The sequence below is a fragment of the Carassius gibelio genome, chromosome B25 (genome assembly GCF_023724105.1).
Source record: "Carassius gibelio isolate Cgi1373 ecotype wild population from Czech Republic chromosome B25, carGib1.2-hapl.c, whole genome shotgun sequence".
Taxonomy (NCBI): Eukaryota; Metazoa; Chordata; class Actinopteri; order Cypriniformes; family Cyprinidae; genus Carassius; species Carassius gibelio.
The window spans coordinates 18,762,052-18,783,854 of NC_068420.1; the positions used below are offsets into that span (position 1 = coordinate 18,762,052).

The 21,803-nt window shown below is 37.2% G+C and overlaps 1 protein-coding gene across 1 annotated transcript in view; it reads left to right on the top strand.

The window, feature by feature from the left end:
* The window catches only part of LOC128014493 (ankyrin repeat and BTB/POZ domain-containing protein 2), a 45,065-nt gene that overhangs the window by 14,808 nt on the left and 8,454 nt on the right, over positions 1-21,803 (top strand). Inside the window, exons 3-5 of the mRNA XM_052598107.1 lie at positions 9,669-9,818; positions 13,796-14,003; positions 21,422-21,574. Of these exons, the coding sequence (XP_052454067.1) occupies positions 9,669-9,818; positions 13,796-14,003; positions 21,422-21,574 (511 nt within the window). The remainder of the gene's footprint in view (positions 1-9,668; positions 9,819-13,795; positions 14,004-21,421; positions 21,575-21,803) is intronic.

Genomic DNA, 21,803 nt, shown 5'->3' on the forward strand with positions numbered 1-21,803 from the left:
GGAAAACGGGGCGAGGGGGAAATTGGTTCTCTAGGAACCACCATGCTGGCTAGTTCATAGACCTAAGTGGAGCCCCTAAAGGGAAGTTTTAAAGCAGCTGCTAATTTAGTTAAGAATTTCTTGTCATTAAGGGTGGCTGTTTGGAATAATGTGTTTAGATTCTTCTTCAGATTGAGGTGGTGTACACTTGCACCCCCTTGAGCTAGTTGGAGTTGTGGATTGGGATGGGTGGAAGTTTGGGAGAGTGGCCGATGGGGGCTCACAGGGAGATCAAGAATTGTGGAGGAAGGGGGATGGTAAATGTGGGAGCAGAAACCCCCTAGGAAACAGAGATGGGGGTAGGGTTGAGCCAGTGAATGATAGTCAGATTCTGTTGAAAGTCTGTTGAAGAACAGACTGATCTCATTAGCCCTGTTCTTCTGCACCAGGTTACCAGCCAGTTTGTGACCTGTTATCTCTCCTCTTTATTCATATTGTTCTTTTGAAATTGCTCTCTGTGTTTGTCTGTTAGTTGCTCTTCCTCTTCAGCTCCGTTTGGACTTGCTTTAGTTGCTTCCTTTATCAAGTCGTCTTCCTGTTTAGCAGGTCCTTCAGGTTCTTTGTGATCCATAGGTTGTTCTTGAGAAAACATAGTCGTCGGGTCCCTCAAAGTCCCAAACCACATGACTCAACATGTCCCAATGTGTCTCCTTCAAGGCAACCCAAGAATCCACCCCATTGTCCAGTTTCTCACAGTTCACATGGTTGCAGGCAGACGCCGGATGACTGGTTTGTATGTTTAGACAATCTGCCAAGTTGTGGTCCAGTCTGTCCAAAGTTTTATGCCTTTTGAATTTGGTATACAACAGGTCAGAGTCTTGCTTTCTCTGGATGTGCAAGCCACAAACTAAAAGAAAGTTGTGAGGGTGGGGAAGAGTGAAGGTTTAAAACCCCAGAGATGGCAATGAGTGTGTCTGAATGATTTGTGGTGAGTTCGCAAACCACACCATTGCCTCTGTAGCAGGTCCACTCCCTATTTTTTTCGTCATTCTCTCTCAAGCTTCTGTCTGCTCGCACAAATTAATGTCCATACAGTACAACCACATAGTTGGGAGTCTCAGCTCTTTGCCAGGTTTCTGTAAAGCTCATGGAACCACATTTCAATTCTCGATAGCTTCAAGTCAGCAGTGATGACTTGATATTGATAATGATATTGATAGTGATCAAGTATGGTCTGTATTTTGTTTAGGTGTTGTGTAACCAGACGCCAACTACCCTTTATTGGTGTCAGCATGTGTATAAACAAAGAATGCAGGTTAAGCAGCTGTTGTTTCATAATACAATTCTCTGTAATGCAGTCCACTGTTTGAATTTTTTAATGATATGAAATGTGTTGATTTTTAATGTTTGCATATCATTGAAGTATTGTATTAATAAAGATGCCACAGACGAGTTAAAGTTGCTCAGAGCAATGAAGGAAAGTAAGTGAAGACATATAAGGACTGTCGAAATGGCAAACCTTCTGAAACAGTGTTTCTGCCATGTGTGTGTTTGAGTTGAAACAATGATATCTTCATGAATGACATGTTTGGGTGAACTGCCACAAAGAAGCTTTGTTTCGCTGCATGCAACAGGGACTGCTTTTCATGCTGATGTCTGCAATGGAGTAAGACAGAATGTTTGACTCATTTAGGTGTGAAGGTCAGAGGTCACAGGCTTAGGGTGTTGGGATGATTTTTCACATCTGTGAGTTTCTATCCCCTCGGGCGTAGAGGATCAAGATACACCTTTCTGTCATTGTTGTGAGGGATTCTTGGGGATTTTGACTCTTTATTTTTATCTTATGGAAACCTCCTTTAATGAGCAGTGCTTCTTGTAAGAAAAGTACAGTCTGTTTATATATATTAATATCCAATTAATGATCATCAATTATAAAATAAAGTTTTCAACTACTTTTGCTGGAAATGACTTAAAGCGGTGTGGAGCTCAAACTGGGGTGAATGTAACTTTTGTAATTACAGGCAGTATATTAAACAGTGTAATTGGTCTGAATATCACTGAATTAGTTCCAGGAAAGTGAGGTTTGGGTATTTTCCCGATATGAACCAGGTTTCCACTATAAAATGGTGGACGATCATTACAAGATCGGTCTGTGATGTTTCGCCTGAGCACTACTAATAATTTATGTTGCAATGTTAAAGATCTTAGGAATAGGTCTGTCATCGTTAAAGGGGATTTTGTCAGAATCCTTATTGCAGCCCACTGGCTCTTGTAACTGCCTAAAGTTTATATACAAATCAATGAATACCTAGAATTTCAGTTTTTCCCTTTGAACGCTTTTTTTATATACCGTTATTCCTTAATCATGACCTTTGAGTTCATCTGTCACGCTAATCAAACAAAACACTTTCAGTTACCTGTAGTTTAAACATTATGCAAACTTAAAATATACAGTACCCCATATATTTTTATAAATGACGCTAAAGGGCTCCATATACAGAAACAGTCATCTCATTTGACTAGCATGTGTGTTATTCATAGATGTTCTTGTTTAATGAAGTGGTAGGCCTTGAAACCTGAAGGAAGACATATAGAGTGAGTAAGCGTGAGGCAGAGAGGGGAAAATAAAAAAAACATTTAACACTGTACTAGATTTCCATTCATCTACGCTGAAGTTCCACGTCCATCAGTTTTGCCATTGCTCCATCGCTCAGAGGCTGAACAGCAGGCCGATTGTGTTGGGTCTCTCTTAATGGGGAAGTTGTTCCAGAGGCGACTACAGCAAATGCTGCTTTACATCTGAGGCAAGCGCCACTGTTGCTATTGCTCTTATTTAGTGGTTTGAAGAAACTTGAAAACTTGGATAAGTTGTATCTACAGACCAGAATATCATAGAAAGAGGGCATGAGCAGCCAAAATGAAAACGCCCTGTTTCTGAATGTTTTTCACAGACAAGCACCACTCGTTTTATTCAGCAAATATATAAAACACGGATGTCTCTAAGATGTGGAATCCAATCTATTACCTGTAACATGAGAACAATGAAGTAATTTGTGGTAATTCCTTGCAAACATGAAAAGAAACCACTGGCTCCACAGTTGGCTTGAATTCATGAAGCAAGATCTAAACGAGGAATGAAGCCATGTAATACATTTTTATATATGTTCTGCTTGTGACGCTAGATCTTTCAAAGCATAGTCAGAAGATCATGAACTGAGATTCCCTAATCTCAACAAAGCCTCCTGGGATCTACTGCATATTATGTGCTGGGATATCTATGTTGCATTTTTTTTCCTTAACTGACTTAAATATTCTTAACTGACTGGAACAGTGGCAAAACCTGTCACACGGCTGCTGATTCAAACGTGTTTAAAAGCTCTCCTGAGGTGTGATGGGACGCTAGTCAGTCAGTCTTCCTCACTGTGATTAATTAGCCTGGCAAGCATGTGTGAAGTGATCAGTGCCTGCCGATCCGGACTCTAATGATAGAACCCAGAATGCCGAAATGCAGATAACCTGACGTGACAAATGCTGTTATGTATAAATGACCTCCACAATCAGACAGCTGACCACCCTCGAAGCTCTCAATAACTATAACTAGACTGTTAACACAACTCGAACATCCATATTTCTCAACATGCTTGCTTCTTGTGTGAATTATTAGCATAGAATCAAACAACGATAATCACACTGCATTTTGTCTAATAATTTTGATGTATTTTATTATAATTGTTATAAACTCTATAGTAAAATATATACTAGTTTTTGTTTTCTAGCTAATATCTAATATTTGTTGACCACATTTTCTGCTACTGCTGGTACTGATAATAAGGTCAGATCAAAGTTTTTGTCATTGCCTTTTTTAATCTAAATTTTAAATCACTTCTATAGTATTTTGTTTGAAATTTTACTCACATTTAGTATTTAGCAAGGCCTGTTAGTATATACATATCTTCTTTGTTTAGCTATCTGTTAAACAGTTTTTAGCGTCTGTTAACTAATATTTAATGCTGCAGCTATCATTTGCCACGAAAGTTACTAAATATAGTATTAATTCACGGCCGATATATCGGCCGATGATTAATGCGCATCTTGCCAGTAAAGCCGATTAATCTAATCAGAATTTCACAGAATAATCACATCTCTATGTGAGATCACGCACCTGATGGAATTTACCGCTGATTAGATAACCGGCTTTACTGACGAGATGCGCATTAATCATCGGCCGTATCGGTGCACCCCTAAAATACAGTCACTAAATTAAGTACAACAATATGGCTTCCATTTAGGTTTTAAAAACATTGTGGAAACATTGTGTTGAAACGTTTCTAAAACGTTAAGTTTCTGACAATGTTCTACTAACATTTCACCCAAAGTATGATCATTGTTTTAATGTTTATTTTTAATTTTCTAAGAACATCAAATTGTCTACTTTTCTTGTCGTGATTAGAACTTTATTTAAAGGTTACAAAAATGTTTTTCATATCGTTCAAGTACAAATAAGGATGATTTGAGAATATTAATCTCAGACTATTATAAGATGGGACAGAAAATATTAAAATAAGAGGTCCCATAAACGTCACTTTAAGGCCGTTTACACTAGTGCGTTTTAAAATGAAAACGATCCTCGTCTACCCACTGTTTTCAAAAGTCTCCATATTGGTCCGATTACACTGAAACACAACCTCTGAGTTTTCAAACAAAAACAGGGTCATGGGTATTTTGAAAAAGTCTCAGATTTTGAGTGTCGAAAATGCCGGAGTAGTGTAAACAACAGGCGTAACCGTACCAAGACCCAATAGTGTAAAGTGTTGCCTAAGAATGTTTTCGTCCCAACATTTTTATAAATTCTATTTAAAAAGTTCGCCGTTAGCTGTGTATTAATATATATATATATTTTAACGTTTGATTCGATAATAATTCAAATTTAGTATTTAGTCTTGCACTTGTTTGAATGAGATGTAATAATGGTAGACATTTACTGCACATTTATTAGATTTACATCAACTTTACTACCATCTTCATCATTAGCTCATCAGTCAGCTACTGTTAGTGACAGATCTCAGGTCAGGTTAACGTATTAATACCATTACTAATTAAATCAAAGACCCCTGACCTTCTAAACAGCTGCTTTTAGGTGCAGTTAACATTAGCCATGTGCCAAAAGTCACAGCCGACATCTGGACTTCTGGAAATTCCATTGTTCCTTTAAGTGTGGGCAGCAGAAACAGTTTGGACGTGTTTGCAATTTTTTTTTTTTATTGTGTTTTGATCTTGAATGATCATCATCTCAAAGCCAAAGTTTTTTTTGTCAGCAGGAAATGACTAAAGTGCTGACCAAGGCCCAAATGAATGAAGAGCTTGTTTTTGAAGCAGGTGGCCTCCGTTGAATGTGAAAGCCCACTTGGACATCAGAGAACGGGGCCTCTGGGCTCATAAAGAAGAGAGACCTCGGCATTTAACACACTCGGATACACATACAGGAACAACTGACTCGTGCTAGACCAAACACATCTTTATTTCCAGACCAATTATCCATCAGGAATGCAGTCTATACAGCCACCGCTGCTTTAACTGAGAGAGTGGAATGGGCTTCTTCAAGAAAAAGACTGTCGATATAAATATAACAAAAATAAAAACAGCTGTTGGTCTTTTATAGTCCGCTAGGTCTAGTTCCCAGTTTGAGGAGACTCTCTAAAATTGATTTTCACCTCAGTTCTACTGAAATAGCATCTTCTTTTCTTTCTTTCTCTACCTGGCCGCACTTTTCTCCCTGAATGATGATCTGAGGCGAACGAGGAGAGCAGATTCTTTATGTGTGAGTGTGTCGGGACGGGCTGTGGGAAAGGCAGGCGGCTGTTCAGATGGGGCGTGGACTCATGGGAGATTTCTCACTTGTACTGCCAGTTTCTAAACTTACAGAAGCTCAACTAGCCGTGCTCTCATGGTGCAAGAGTGAAAATTATGTGTGAAGTCCTAAGAACACTTGGAAACAGAGTAGATTGAATGCTCACCCAGTGTCAGTCATTCATAGCATCAAGTACTGAATAAACATTAGTGACACCCGATCTGTATCATGCAATTTGCTATTTTAAGATACATTTGCAGAACTCTCACATGCAAGAATGAGTCAACAGAGTTTATTGGCAATACAGAATGAAAGTTTTATGGTTTATCTGATTTTATTCATGGCACATTGGTTTCCTGTCCAAAAAATAAAAAATCTAATTAAAAAGAAAGAAACAGTAGGTTATACTGAGGTAGAGTAATAAAGCCTTATTTTCTGTAAACGTGTGTAAAAATGGTGTCAGTCATTGCTGTGAAATGTAATTAACATTCATAAATAAGTTTGTTCATTTGATTGATAATGCACCATAAACAGTTAAAAAGAATAATAATAATAATAGTTATCATAAACAATATTCTGTTATTCTAAAATTAAAATGTAGAACATTTCAGAAACAACATTTCACTATTGTACGAAATAAAAATGCACCCGTATATTCTGTACTAATATTTGAATTTTAAAATATTATGTAAAATATGTCAGAATTACTTTAAACTTTAAACTGTACATTTAAACTGTAATTATTTCATAAACATTCATTTAAACATTCATTTAAACATTCATTTATTCATTTAACATTTATTCAAAAGCATTTTATATTTCATAAATAATTCACTATTGTAAAAATATAATTATGTACATATTTATATTTATTATATACAAACAATCTTTCCTTACTCTTAAACTGAAATCAAAAAAAAGAGAAAAAAAAAATTATATATATATATATATATAACTTTCAACTGCACTATAACAGAAAAAATTAATAAATCAAATAGCAGACATTTATTTTTAACCCTAAAACACAACGCAATGGAATACATAATTCAAATGACCAGTAAAACAACTTATTAATATTAAAAATACCTTCATAACTGCATTTACTTTGATTGTGCCATTATGTTGGATTTTAATGTCCAGCAAAAACCTTACTCTTCTAAAATAAAAAATGTAACTATTTCAAAAATTAATCTAAAATTCTAATATACAATATTTCAAAAATAATACTTCACTATTCTAAAATTTTAATTTCAACTGATCCAAACAGTTCTGAGCTTCACTCTGTCGACTATTTTAACAGTTTTCACAATATTCATGTGTGCCTCTCTAATTGGACACCTGCACCTTCTGATGAAACCTATATGTGGAAATACTTCACAGGCTTGTCAAATAACACCCCTGATGACCCTGGGGAGTAAACGCTAACCGGACTGCAGTGTTGAGAGTGTGTTGAGTGCAGTTGCAGACATGTGTGCTCATTGTAAAGCCGATTCCATTGTAAGGAACGGCCAGCATCAGCAAATACTCCAGGCTTTGTACTTCCCTACATACAAAGACGCAGACTCACACAGACGCTGTTCCCGCTGCAGCTGGACAAATTTGTTGTGGGTTGTGTTTTCATGCAGGGGTTTAGGATCTCGTTTGATGGAGCCGAAAGCCTCTCATAAACGGTGGTTTCTTGTGCTGCATCCAGCCACAGCCTAGGTTTGTGTGCATGTCTGTGGATAGATATGCACATGCATCTGTGCATTTGTTTGCAGTTCATCTGAATTAGTGAAGAGTCATGTTATGCATGCTATTTGATCCATAATGTAACATACAGCATGAGGAAATTCAAAATATAATTGAAATGGGAAGTCCGGTATTCATTCACTCACATGTGAACTTCCTTGAAACTCTGTCCTGCACTTAATTGGACAATCATGGAGAACTAACCAAGCAGTATATTTTTATACCAAGCCATATGTTTCATATTTACAGTCATGAACCACAGGAGAGGAAATCAGGCCCTCTTGAAACCTCTGCTTCCTGTCAGCTGTATTAAGTGGTGCTCGCTGTAGCAAAATATCACTGTGCAAATATAATGTCATGTGTGAAAAAAGAGTGACTTTCTTCTATCGTGTCACCTCGTTGGTAGTCAGTCAACTTGAAGCTGGAAATGTGCCGTGACAAACATAAATCACAGACACCATTAAGAGCGGGTTTACTGTAAACAAACGTTTAGCTTGGACTGCTGGAATTTATGATGCCAATGTTCGTGTCTGAGGAGTTATTCCCATAGTGTTTTACTCTTTCCACACTGTGGTATTATAACCAGACTGTATTCATGAAGGCTGGAGCCACCCTCATCTGTAAAGGTCTCGAATCTTCACCCTGTACATGATAGCAGCAGAAAGCACGGGCTTATCTAGAAAAGCATTTCTAAACATTCTGGATGGAGACTTGTATTCGCTTAAAGGAACAGCCTGCCTTTAGTGCAAGTTAAACTCCAACAACTGCATTTTTGGTGTATTGATTACCAAAAAAATAATTTGAAAATCAAAACTCGACTCGTCGTGGAATAATCCTTTAAAGGGATCGGTCTTTCCTGTGAAGATCCTTCCATAAATCAGAAACAGGACTAACAAGATTGCTTTGTTTTTGCTTCGCTGGTAGGGTTCCTTGCTTGTTTCCTTTTCCTTGGCAGGACACTCACCCCTGAAGGCCAAAGCAAAGCTTTGTCCAGGACTACAAAGAACCAGTGAGAAACTTAACTGCACAAGTCTCCCCTTCCTTGATTGGACAGGAAGTCACTACTGGAGACAACTCAACTAGATCAACCGATGATGGCTCAGCAAAAAAACTAATTTAGAGAAGAAAAGTGTAGGATGAAGCCATGACCATGACTCACTAAGTCCAAAACATCTCAACAAGACTGGAAATATGAAGAGCTGAAGGAACCGAGCAGATCATTGCATGTTACGTAACTGTAACAGTTCTGTATCTGTCAATAAATCATTGCTTTAATAAAGCCACCCTGGTCTTACGCAATCGTTTAATTAGGCAGACGGTCAGATTAAAGTGTTGAACACAGAGAACAGACTCGTTCCGGTCAGATTATACGGGGAAAGGCCTGCAAACCACCAGGTTGTTCTAGAAATCTGCATTGTGGACGTTAGAGGAGATGTTTACAGAGGAAGTGACTGTCGTAGCCTTGTGCAACCTCTGTTATCAATGACAACACCTTGGAAAGAATAAGACACAGTCAGCAGTCGTTGTCGTTCTCGTGATTTCTGCTCAAATGTAGTTCAGTGGAAAGTGACGTTTATAAGTAATGTTGTTTGGATTTAGTCATAGTGTTTCACAATCGCACAATAGAATCTCATGCTAATTCTCACATTTGTTTTTAAGTTCCTCCCTGAAGCACGTAAACTTCAGAATTCGTTTGTTTGGGAATGTTTTAAAGGTTACACTGGGGTTGTGGATCATAATGGCACCTTTGTTTTTCTGATCTCTCCAGTGACTGCAGTTTTGAAAGTGGTAAATACGGCAAATTAACAACTGATTTTGTGTAGAACAAGTCTTAATAAAGTTGTTTTTTTTTTTTTGCATTTGAGCCTGGAAAATCGACAAGATGTCACTCCATGGACAACGTCCAATTTTAAATTTACTTTATTGAGAAAGTAACTCAGATGTTTTGGTGTGTATTTAAAAAAGTTGCGTTACTTTTTCAGTTACCTGAAGAAGTACTCTGATTATGTAACTTGCGTTACTCGTAATACATTTCCAAAATTTTGCAAAGCAATTGTAAATTTGACCTCAACATTTTGTCTTGACTAAGTTTCCTCTCTTTATATTTTAGGTGTTCTGTCACTTCCGGCTCATTTCAGTCCGTACACGGAGGGACGTCAGACGGGGTTGGAGAGCAGAGAGGATGCATACGCTGAACTGGAGCTGCGAACGCTCGAACAGGCCTTACTGGCTACATGTGTGGGCAGCATCTCCGAACTGAGTGAGTGTCTGACTTCCTTCCTGTCTGTCGATTAGATCTGATACTCTTGGTTTTATCTGTCCTTTATGAATCATACTAAATCATTTACAACTCAGAAAGGTCACATTTAAGCTACAGCTTATGAGAAGGTTGGACACGGTGGGATTTTTCAGTATGCCGCTTATCGCAAATGTCACATCCTGAATATTAAATGCAATTTTAATTAGCTTTTTATATTCGTAACTTAGATTTTTGTATTTTGTTTAAAACATTATATTGCTAAGTTATAGATTCAGTGTTAATAGTGAAAATAATAGTGCATCAAATAATAGGGCAAAATTTAAATGTATACAAACGAAAAGTATTTGTTTTAATTTGCGTATTATTTCACATAGTTCATATATATAAGCAACAAAATATAACAAAAACATAAAATAATGAAATTACATTGTTAAATTTCATATATATACATTTTATTTTATATACTTACCAAAACTATGAACTATACAAGCTTACTATTTTAGGAATGTCACTACCTGTCACAGTGCGTGACTTGACACTCAACAGAGTCAAGATTGCAGCAAGTTTCATATGGAGACACAATTGCTCGTTGTTATCCCTGCAAACACAGCATGGAAAGAGAGATAATGTGGACGCTGTTTATCTTCCCGGACTGATTAGCTTATTATTTTATGCTTTGAATAAACACTACTATTTTGTTCCCAAAGAGGAGGCATGTTTGCTTTCTAAACAGAATGTTTTGTGGTGGAAATGGAAAAAAAAGACGACACAATACGAGTGTGGAAGTCATCTTAAAGTCTTGTGGTGCCTTAAGTGCTTCGTGTCTGTTATTTTAGATAATTCCTGCAGGATGTTATTGTGTTATTAGATACACTCCTATCAAGATTGAAGGAAGATGAACTGCTGTACCAGTGTCTCCTCTGACTTCATGATGCCTGACTCATCTGCGCTCAAATGAAGCATGTCTGTCTCAACACGGTTCCCTTGATAAAAGCAACATCTGGTCTGGGATTTATTGTCTGGACTTGATTTTACACAAGTGGAAAGCTGAAAAAATACAAAGTGTAAATACAAAGATTACAGTGACTTATTCAGCATGAGTCTGTCGGTTCATTGTACAGTGTTTCGGTTCCCTCCTCACAGGAGTTTACATTTGAAAATGGGATATTTCCCTTGCAGTGAAGGAGTTTCTTTGTTGGCAGGGGTTGCCGTACTCTGAGCTGTTTTACCTGTGTTTACCCACCATGCCACAAGCCCAGTGGTGGCATGGTTGGTGGCTTACCGATGGAAGGCATGAATTTCCTACTGCAAAAAAACCGAACACTTTGCCGCTTGTCTCCAATAGCATAAGGGCACCTTCAGTAGGACATTAGCAATCACGCACAAACTCAATGAATTCAGTGAGAGCTGTCTTTGTGCACTGCCTGTGATGCTGGCACCTCCCCATGAGCTCTCATGTAGGTTCGATCCAGCTGTATCCAGGACCAAAGGACAGTGGGGCATCTGTACATCCTCAACTGCCTTGGAACGCTACATGCAAATAGCATCAACACAACCTAAAATGTGTGATTTGGCATGTGAAAAATTTGCTCTGTTGTTGATAGCTCTTTCAATCTGAATGTAGAGGAATGGTTGAAAATGAAAAGCCTGATATACTGCACCGATGTGATGTTATTTTGAACAATATCAGGTTCATGTTTGTAGGTTGTTTCAGGAATTTAAAACAGCTTTAGAAAGCGAACATTACGGAAAAGTTTGCTCAAGCTGGTAAACTATCTTTGGTCTATCGTGATTATGTAGTAGGCAAGAAAAATCAAAGAATGTACTTATGAACTCTGACTTCTTTTCAAACAAAATTAGACCAAACCAAAGTTCATTGTAGGAGTTTAAACCAGCTTGCCAAAGCAGACTTTATAGAAAGCATAATTCCAGCTGGTAAATACCAACGATCTACCACTGGTCTATGCCGATTACAAAATAGATGAGCCAACTTGATGTGCAATTCAAAATGAACTGATGTGACAACATTTTGAACAAAATCAGGTCAAAATGAAGTTTATTTGGAATTTGTTTCAGGAATTTGAAACAGCTTATGATAGTGAACTTTATGGAAAAGTTAGCTTGAGCTGGTAACCACCTTCAAACTGTCACTGTTCAATAGTGATTACATAATAGGCAAGCAAAATCGAATAACAAGCTTATGTGACATAATTTCGAAAACAATTAGGCCAGAAAAAGTTCATATGAACTTGTGGGAGTTCAAAGCAGCTTGCCAAAGCAAACTCTACAGGAAACTTTCTGTCTACCACTGGTCTAACTACCACATTTTGAACAAAATCGGGTCGAAATGAATTTTGAAACAGCCTGCAAAATAAAATTTTATGGAAAAATTTGCTCCAGATTGTATACACCTTAGAATTATTGTTACATGGAAATGACGTAACAGGCAGGCAGACTCAAAGCAAAAACGAAGAGGAACTCATGTGACATAATTTAAACAAAATCAGGCCGCTGTCAAAGCTGGTGCAAACATATCTTAGTCACTATGATGCTTTCTTAACTGCTGCTTTCTCACTCCAGTAAGTTTTGTTGTTTATTTTGTTATCGAGAGGAAAGGACACAGCACATATTTACATGTTCAAATTCTAAATGCCTCTCCCAATAGCATAGGCAGTACCGGAGACAATTAACTGCTGCTCAGGTATTTCAAACTTTTTTTTTACCCTAAGTAAAGAACAAAAAAGAACTGCAATTCAAGTATATCGGCCTTTAAATTGCAACAAGTATTACCATGAGCTTTAAGGATGTGGTATTTAATATCTCCAGTTCAATCGCACTGATCTCAGCCGCAGGGCAAGTATTAGGAGAAAAAAAGCCCCAAACTTCCTGATTGCTTCATAAATTCTCTAAGAGCCTTTGTAGGGCCTGGCAGAACACAATAAGGCCCCTATTGCTGCAAGTTTGGCATCTTTCAGATAATAACGGAAGATTCTTCCTACTCACAATCCACTCTGTGGTTTGGAAAATGAACCCAAGGGGTGATTACCACAAATGAAGTCTAAATGTTCCCACAAATGGAGTGGCCAGCCCAGAACTTTGGATCTCAAATTAGCGTAGATCAAGACATATGCATTGAATCTTTATTAGTGTATCCATATGTAGTTTAGTTATTACCTGGACTGTTTCCTGCATGTTAAGAATCCAGTTTTCAATGCATGCCTTTTTGGTACAATCACAAGGATGTTGTGGAACTGTGAGATCCATGAGGGAAAGACATCAGCAGGTGGGTGTTTCATCCCCAAATCTGTTTAGAGGAGGCAATGTGCTGACTCTCTCACATTTGCTTTCCACATTTGCTATGAAGGCCAACATGTGGTTTTTGGTTTCAGTCAGTGTCCAAGGTCTTGTAAGCTTCCGACTGTGCTCTGGTGATAATTTGATATCTGGGTCAATGACAAATAAGAAGAAGAAAATAGAAAAAATATATTTAAATCTTTTTTTTACATTTTGTGTTCAAAACCTTTTTGTTGAGAATCATTTTTCTTTCTTTTTTCCATTTTCAGTTTAAAAGGAAAGAATTAAAAATAATTTTGTTCTCATTCATTCTTATTATTACCACAAAATTGTATGTATTTTAAGATAGAAAAAAGTTATGACTTTATTTCTGCATGGTGGTTACACCACATGACATATATTTTTCAAATGTTTGTATAATGATTAAAAAATGTCATTGATTTAACAAAAATTTCAATAATTTACTTTATTTTGCTAACTAATGCATTCAGGACAGTCATACAGTGCCACCCTGACATTTTTGAACTTATGCTCATAAAAAAAAAAAAAAAAAAAAAAAAATTGATTCGTAGACAATGTGTATTCACGATATTGTAAGATTAGAAATTAAATTAAAAGGACCTCTGTTAGCCTGATCTGGTGCAAATATCTTAAGTTTCTGATTGATTTTTTGTAATGATCAGGTGACCTGGTGTCACGGGCCATGCACCATATGCAGCGCCTCAGTTCTGTGCGTCACGGGCTCAGTCCTGCACGTCATGCCCGCCAGCAGCCTGTCTCCTGGTCTCCGGATGCCCTCCACACTCTCTACTACTTCCTGCGATGCCCTCAGATGGAGTCCATGGAGAACCCCAACCTAGATCCGCCCAGGATGGCCCTGAGCAAAGAAAGGTGAGCCTCATTACTATTCCCCTCCCATTAATCCAGTCTCCAATTCACACAGTGAGTGCTAAGCTAATTAACAGCCCAAACCCCTAATGGCCCATTGATATGTAAGTTAACTCTGGAAACCACACAGCCTGAAGGCACTTTAAAGCTGTTAATGATATAGTAGAAATGTGAGGAGCTCCTCAAACTTCTATTTCCAGTTGATGTTTCCTGTAAGTTCATTGTAACTTGTTCTTAAAGAGAGATTAGTTTGAAGAGCGGGTCATTAGGTGTCCTGTCTTGCTTCAAGGATGTCTTAAGGGTAATACTTGCTAAAGGTTAATATGAAGGTTTATATTATATGTGGTTCAGTTACAGGTGTGCTGTAAACATTGGCTCTTGGAAGGATGCCTGTTTGTGGGATACAAAACTAGGTGTAACTATGTTGAAGCAGTTACCTGGCAAGCTGAAAGCAACTTCATTTTGAGCCAATCAAACAACAGCAGCTAGCATTTTGAAAAAGATGCAAACTATGCTAGCTTCAGGCTACTATCAAAAGCTACACTAACTGTGTTTCCATTACAGTTTGCACAAATTTAAATTTCGAAACTGAAATTTGCCCAATGGAAACACAATTTCACTTTTGAAAACATCCAAGTGTCTTTAATACTACTCATAAATGTAACCCAGATTCTTGGCTAACATTGTTGTTTGTAAGCCCTTTGAGTTGCCTTATCTTGACATGTAATACATTTTGCAGTTTAAATGCAACGAACTAGAAAAATCAGCCCAATAAAAATGCCTAAATGATAAATGAGTCACACAGGTACAACAGTTTCTAGAAGCTCTTGCTGCGTCCAAAAGCAAAGTAAATCCAGACTTTCGTAGATGGGCTCAGATGTTTGTTTCCTCCTTTGATGTGTTGTTGTTGAACGCCAAGCACAACTGTCCACATGTGATTGTGTGTATATGTATGTGGGCAATTATCAGGTTGTATGTTGAGTAAGTAAAAGGCACATCTTGCTATTGGCTTCAGCTGTTTCAGTTGTGTAAGACCTTCAACTAACAAACCTAAGTTGAAAACAACAATGGAGCCTTACTGCCGACTCCAATCATGAATCTCTCTTAATGATCATGCCAGGAAAGATTTCCAGCAATATTGCTGAGTGCTTGTGTATGTGGTGGAGAAGCAGAATGGGATACAGGTGGTGCTTTAGTCCTGGCTATAATTATGGTAAAGGCCTCAATCATTATTTAAGGTCTCCTCAACGCGCCTTCTATGAGTCTATAAAACCTTTGCTTGAAATGAAACCACTCTTGTACTGTGTGGTCCTAACAGAGGCCAGTAAATGGAGAGGGGGTGTTACGGATCCAGTGAAGTTTAGTTATGTGAGCTGGAGGTTAGTAATAGTAAGTGTTGATTTATGATGGGTATGTGTCTCCTATTGAGTGGGTGGAGAGAGAGGGAGGAAAGGGTCAGAAAGGTGAATGGGAGTGCTGGGTGGTAAGTGGTTGCACATCAAGGAGGCTCTGTAAGATGAGAGGCGTGGAAAGTACTATGACCCCAGATCAGGACAGAGAAGACAAGACACATACTGGCTAACTGGAGTATAGAATGCTTTCATATTAAGATTAAGTTTCTAAAATAAGGTTCAGAGTAAGTGAAGTGAACTTGTTTGAACCTCACTTTAGAAACATCCAACTACTTCTAAGAATATATCTTTTTATGAATGTGTCAGTAATTCAGTATAACAATAGGTCAGGTCTCTTTGCACGCTAAACAAAAACAGTTTACCAACACATCTAGTATTAAATGAACCATAAAAACATTTTATTTCTGTTTGGCCCTGTTTTATCTCACCCACTGAAACAAGTGAACCAGACAAAATAAAATCATGCTGTTGGCTGTTTTTTTGTTTGACCATGTTTTTTTTATTTTATTTTCTTAACTACTGAAAGTAGCCAGAAAAAAAAACATGCTATTGGTTGTTTTCTGGCTAAAGTTTATTTACTAACATTTTTCAGTTTGATCATTTCTTATCTCACCTACTGAAAAAAGAGATCCAGACAAAACAAAAAATCAACAAAACAAAACAAAAAAGCTAAATCATTCTGTTGGCTGTTTGTCTGACACATTTAGTACCAAGTTCTTAACCCCATACCCCCCGAACGAAACAAGTGAGCCAAACAAAACCATGCAGACAATGAAAACGAAATCATGCTGTTGTCTGCAGTTACCTGCCAAACAAATATTCATCCTATATATATATACTCTTGATATACACATTCCCTGCATTAGAAAACCGTCACGTACTTATCGTTGCATGCTGAAAGGTGTTATGAGTAATACATCTACCACCAAGCAGTAGGACGATAGTTATTAAAGAATAATTAAAGGCAGCCATTTTTAATGAGCTATAGAGCACTAATTAAACTACAACACAGTGTTATTTCCATGAGGACTTGTCTGTGGGAAACGCATTTAAAAGTCACTAATCAACTGACGTATAGAAAGACCTTTACCAAAATCTCGATGATGGGCTGTAGTACACTATTTACACACCATTTTTAAATTGAAACAAATATACAAAGTAATGCTCTCATTTAAAGTAATGCTGGGATTTGTCATCATCCGCCGCCAAACCGCGAGAAATTCCTGGCTTGAAAAACACAGCGTTTAATATGCAGCGGCCATCGAGTCGCCTGCCAGACTCTAGTGTTTGTATATGACTCAGAGACATGCTTCAGCATTATATATGTTTATAGCGAGGGAAGCAGCCGTGTGGTCTCAGTATTAAACGCTTAATCATGTTACACATCTCTGGTGTAATCTAGTTACGTTAGAAGCCTTGACACGTGTGTAAATGTCTGTGCTAGTTCGCAAAATTAGCCCAAAGCGCTATACGGTTTCCACAAGCCCTGATTAGCCGTGCTTTGATGTAGGCTGCAACTGAGCTTGGGTTTCGGGTCGAAGGCCACGGGCTGAACTTGAGCCCTTGATTCAGAAGCGTGGGTCATTGTTGAAGCCTGACCCAAGGGCCAAACGAACAATAGATGAAGGGATGCAGATGGACGTTTGCTTTTAACTAGCGCGGCGCCTCTGACAACAGTACAAAGGCGAGGTTGTAAAAATGTTGAAGAGCTTAAATTCCATGCTGGTTTTCTTTTTGATTTTTGAGCAGGTCATAGGAGTGGACTACGCATCAGGAGTTTACATCTATGTGTGTCCCTGAACGTGAGGCTGGTACATGTAATCTAGCATGCTAACAGAGATTTTGTCTGGCTTTTTTAAAGATTTAAGGGATCGATAATTCCATTTAGGAATGGAAAATAGCTGGCAGGCATAGTATCAAGTGTGTTTTTGGATTAGAGTGTTGTGCATATTGCTTTTAAATGATGCTTTCTGAGAGTAGTAGTTAAAAAAAAAAAAGCATCTTAGTTTAGCTTTTTATTTCTGTTATATATATATATATATATATATATATATATATATATATATATATATATATATATATATATATATATATTATTTTGAATCACTTCTATATCTTTGATACTTTAGCCATTATCCTATGGGCATCATCCAATGCCCATTCATGAAGTTATATGAAGTGTATGGGAAATCTCCATAAACTTTTCCTATCTCCGACTCATTTAGCTAGTGTATTGACTGATAACTTTTTCCACACAAACACACACACGCTTACAGATGTACAATCAAATCCTTGTATGCTCTCACAGATATCAGCTCCCCAAATACCATCCACCCCCTCTTCTGTGTGACTAAAGTGAACACACTTAGCAGGCTGCAATCTATTAGTCTTGACAGTGGTTTTAAGGGCTTTAACACTTGGAAAATCCCCTTGATCAATACAGTAAGCAACTAAAAGTGCTCCTCTAAACTATTTTAGTAAGAGGGTGTGGTTATTAAGTGTGTTTCTTTATGCTTCTACCATTACTTTCCCATGAAGATCTTTCCTTACACTTGGATTAAGGTTGAGTTGTTTTACAACCACAAGTCAAACAGATGTTACTAAACCTGATCTGTTTGTAGGCGTTCTTGCTTGAAAATACTCCACGCTTAGTTTTATCATTGATTTTGTTCATACAGACAGATATAATCAGTTTTCTTTTTTGGCATGACCTACACAAATCTGTTGTTTGCAGTGCAAAAAAGCACTACAAACAACAACCCCCCCCCACCACCACCACATTTAACTTCTCAGTTAACTTCAATCTATCCTATTTCAAATTTTTCAAGTTTTCACGTTATTTCTGTAACTTTCCAACTTTTTTTGTAATTGTTTGTGAAATTTCACTAGCAATTTCTGAGTGAAGCATAAAATTCTACATCACATTTTGAATGAAACACCAAATTCTTCACAAATTTATTTATTAAAACACCAGATTCAACAGAAATACCAAATTTAATAAATGTTTAGCGAAGCATCAAATCTCTTGCGTGAAACACCTAATTTTAAACACAATGCCAAATTCAATTTTTTTTGAGTAAAATACCAAATTCTACACCAATTTTTCAAGTGAACCACCAAATTCTGTTTTCTCAGTTTACTCAAGGGCAATAGTTTCTTTCAAATATTGACCCTATCTTTCAGCAATAGCGCCTTTTGTACTGCTTTAGTTCCAGAACTAAAGTACTGGTATGATTTTGAGCGTACTATTTCCCAGTAACATTTAAAGGGTTGCATCCGCATCGACCGTGTGTACTAGGACGTGACGTAAGCCGGTTGACAGCGATGACATTTTATGCACAGCGTTCAACAATGTTAACAAAGAAGAATAACGTTAACAAAAGGTGATCTGAGGACACTGTGATCTGAGCTTTGTTTTTGTTGTGTCACGTGGGTTTCACAACAGTGGACATGGAATATCGACATAAATGTAAAGCGATTGGTTTGGTGATCGATTACGTGAAGGTCTTCTAAAATGACAGTTTTAGCCTGTAGAAGACAATGCTACCTTAAGCTATTGTCTGATATCACAGCCCTTGTGGCAGCACTGAGAGTACAACGCAAACCGAATAAACCGATCACTGGCAAAACACCTGCAAACACAACATTATTTGATGCGCTTTTCATATCCTCCCTCAAGATTTAAAAATAGCTTTTCTAAATTTGGCTTCGCCTTCAGATGTTCCACACTTGAAAGCTGACTTCAGAATTTTAATAGTCTTTTCTTTTGAACCAAGATGGCTCCCATCAAGCTGTCATCTGCAAAGTTGATCTGTTTGTTGTGGTTGAGCGCGTCTGTAGGTCTCAGGAGACGTGTTTCTCTGTTGCGCATATCTTGTGTCCTTAATGAGCTTCACGCTCTTCTCTGTAAGTCTCATTTGCATGTCTTGCTGGGCTGACAGGCTCTCGGCGGGACTACTTTGGTTTGTTGTTTGACGTCATTGTGTTCCTGCTGTGCATCGAGCGCTTTGGGGGCTGACTTCACATTGGAATCTTCTCCAAATCCGATGTGAAGCTCACTTTCCCTGAGGGGTTGGAAGGCTGGGGAGATGTTACGAAAATCTGCAGCACTAGCTGCGGGTATTCTCATCTTATCAGAGCTTTACTTAGAAAAAGATTAGATTTGGATTTGGGCAGGGGATGTTGGACTTGTATCAGTGTCTGGTGATGATAATTCATGGTTCAGGCTGACTTGGATGCTAAATACAACTGCTTGAGTGAGAGTGCAATACATTTTAGGGTATTTTCACTTCAGTCCATTTTTTTTTTTAAATAACCAAACAACATCTTTTTTCATTCACACTGTTGCTTTTTAAAACCAGAAACACTTAAACATTGTATGAAAATTATTATAATAAAATTTTATATTAGTATATTACTCTAGAATATTTATTTACTTACAAGGATGACCAATATGGCCAGACAAACCTGAAACACTTGAATACCTTATGATAACAATAATGATTGAAAAATAATAAGAATAAGCATTAGTGCTGTCAAATGATTAATCGTGATAATCGCATCCAACAAAAGTTTTTGTTTGCATAATGTGTGTGTGTTCTATGTATATTTATGTATATATAAATACACAGACATAACATATTTTGAAAATATTACACGTATTTACATGTCCATATTTATATTCATATAATTAATATTATAAATAGATATATTTAATATACAAACATAACATATTTTTACAAAAAAAAACATTTGGATGCGATTAATCACGATTAATCATGTGACAGCACTAAGTATGTATTGGATTTTAGTCTATTACACATTATTTTTATTTATTCTCAATTTCTGAAGGATGACCAAAATGTTTTTTAATAGCTGAAACACTTAAATATTGGAATAAGGAAAAAAAGAGTATCTATATTATAATATTTGCAATTTTAAGTTACATTTTTTAATTTTTATTTTTAAGAATATCTTTTTGAAAGAATGACCAATGATGAATGATTTTTTTCTAAATTAAATATTAGTGTATTATATATATATATATATATATATATATATATATATATATATATATATATATATATATATATATATATATATATATATAAATTTTTTTGTGTGAATGACTGTTAAAATATGAATTATATGAATATTAGAATAGTATTACATACAATATTATATACAATATTTTTTATTAATTAATCTCTTAATTTTTGAAGAACCAAAGATGCTTTTATTAAATCCTCCAACGTTTCTTTTTTCATAAAACTTTGGTTCTGTGTACTTCACAATAGTTTACAGTATACTGGCTTTGAAAGCCACATTTTGTAATGTTTATTCAATTTGAGTATTCACTTTATGTAAGAGTAATTTTTTTTGTCTTTCCCCATTGCTTCACCTTTCAGAAGCTGAAACTTGTTAAAACTCTGTATAATTATTGCGTAATATAGTCTCCAGTAAACAGCCCCTATCTATTCTCATATCAAGAAGCTTGCACACATACAAACATAGGGAGTGTGCGTGAGCTGCCGAAAACAGGGCGACTTCAGCAGCTGTACCTCATTCTCAGCATGAATCCTCTGAAATGACAGGCTGCTGAAAGACATGGACCGTCTCAGTGAAAGTTGCATTTTCTTATTGCACAAGCCCTGCTTTACAAACACTAGCAGATTTAGTGCGGTGTGGCCCAACTTGTTTTACACAACTGTGGCTCTCAGCAGACTTGTTACACACCCACACATACTATAGACAGTCTATAATAATTCATATTCCAAAAACAATGGTAGTTTATAGTCAGTTTTAGCTCACTTTTGGGACAAAAGTGAATTATAATTTTTTTTTAATAATAAACACATACGTTAAATCTGAAATCAATTGTTTCAGTGTTCACAAGAGAGTACAATGAACAATTGTATTTTGTTACAGCAAAGAATACAATGAAATATTGTTGCAATATTAACACAACAATGGATTGGAAACAAACTTGCTGTTTTTTGCTGTCCTCAGGCCGTTCCTCCTCCTCCCCCCGCTGATGGAGTGGATGCGCGTGGCCATCGTTCACGCGGAGCATCGCCGCAGCTTATTGGTGGACAGCGATGATGTCAGACAGACAGCGCGGCTGCTCCTGCCCGGACTGGACTGTGAGCCCAGACTGCTGAAGTAAGACATAGACATCATACAACACATACTGACTGACAACCAGCACACATTCATACCTGCTGGACAATAAACGAGTGAGGAACATGAGCCACATCTTGAGAGCAGAAACCCAGAGAGAAATACAAGATGGATGCTTTTGACAATCAACAAAAAGTCCCTAGAAGAAGAGCCACACCGAAAACACCCTGAACACCTTTGCAACCACACAGCAATACCTTAGCAACTATTA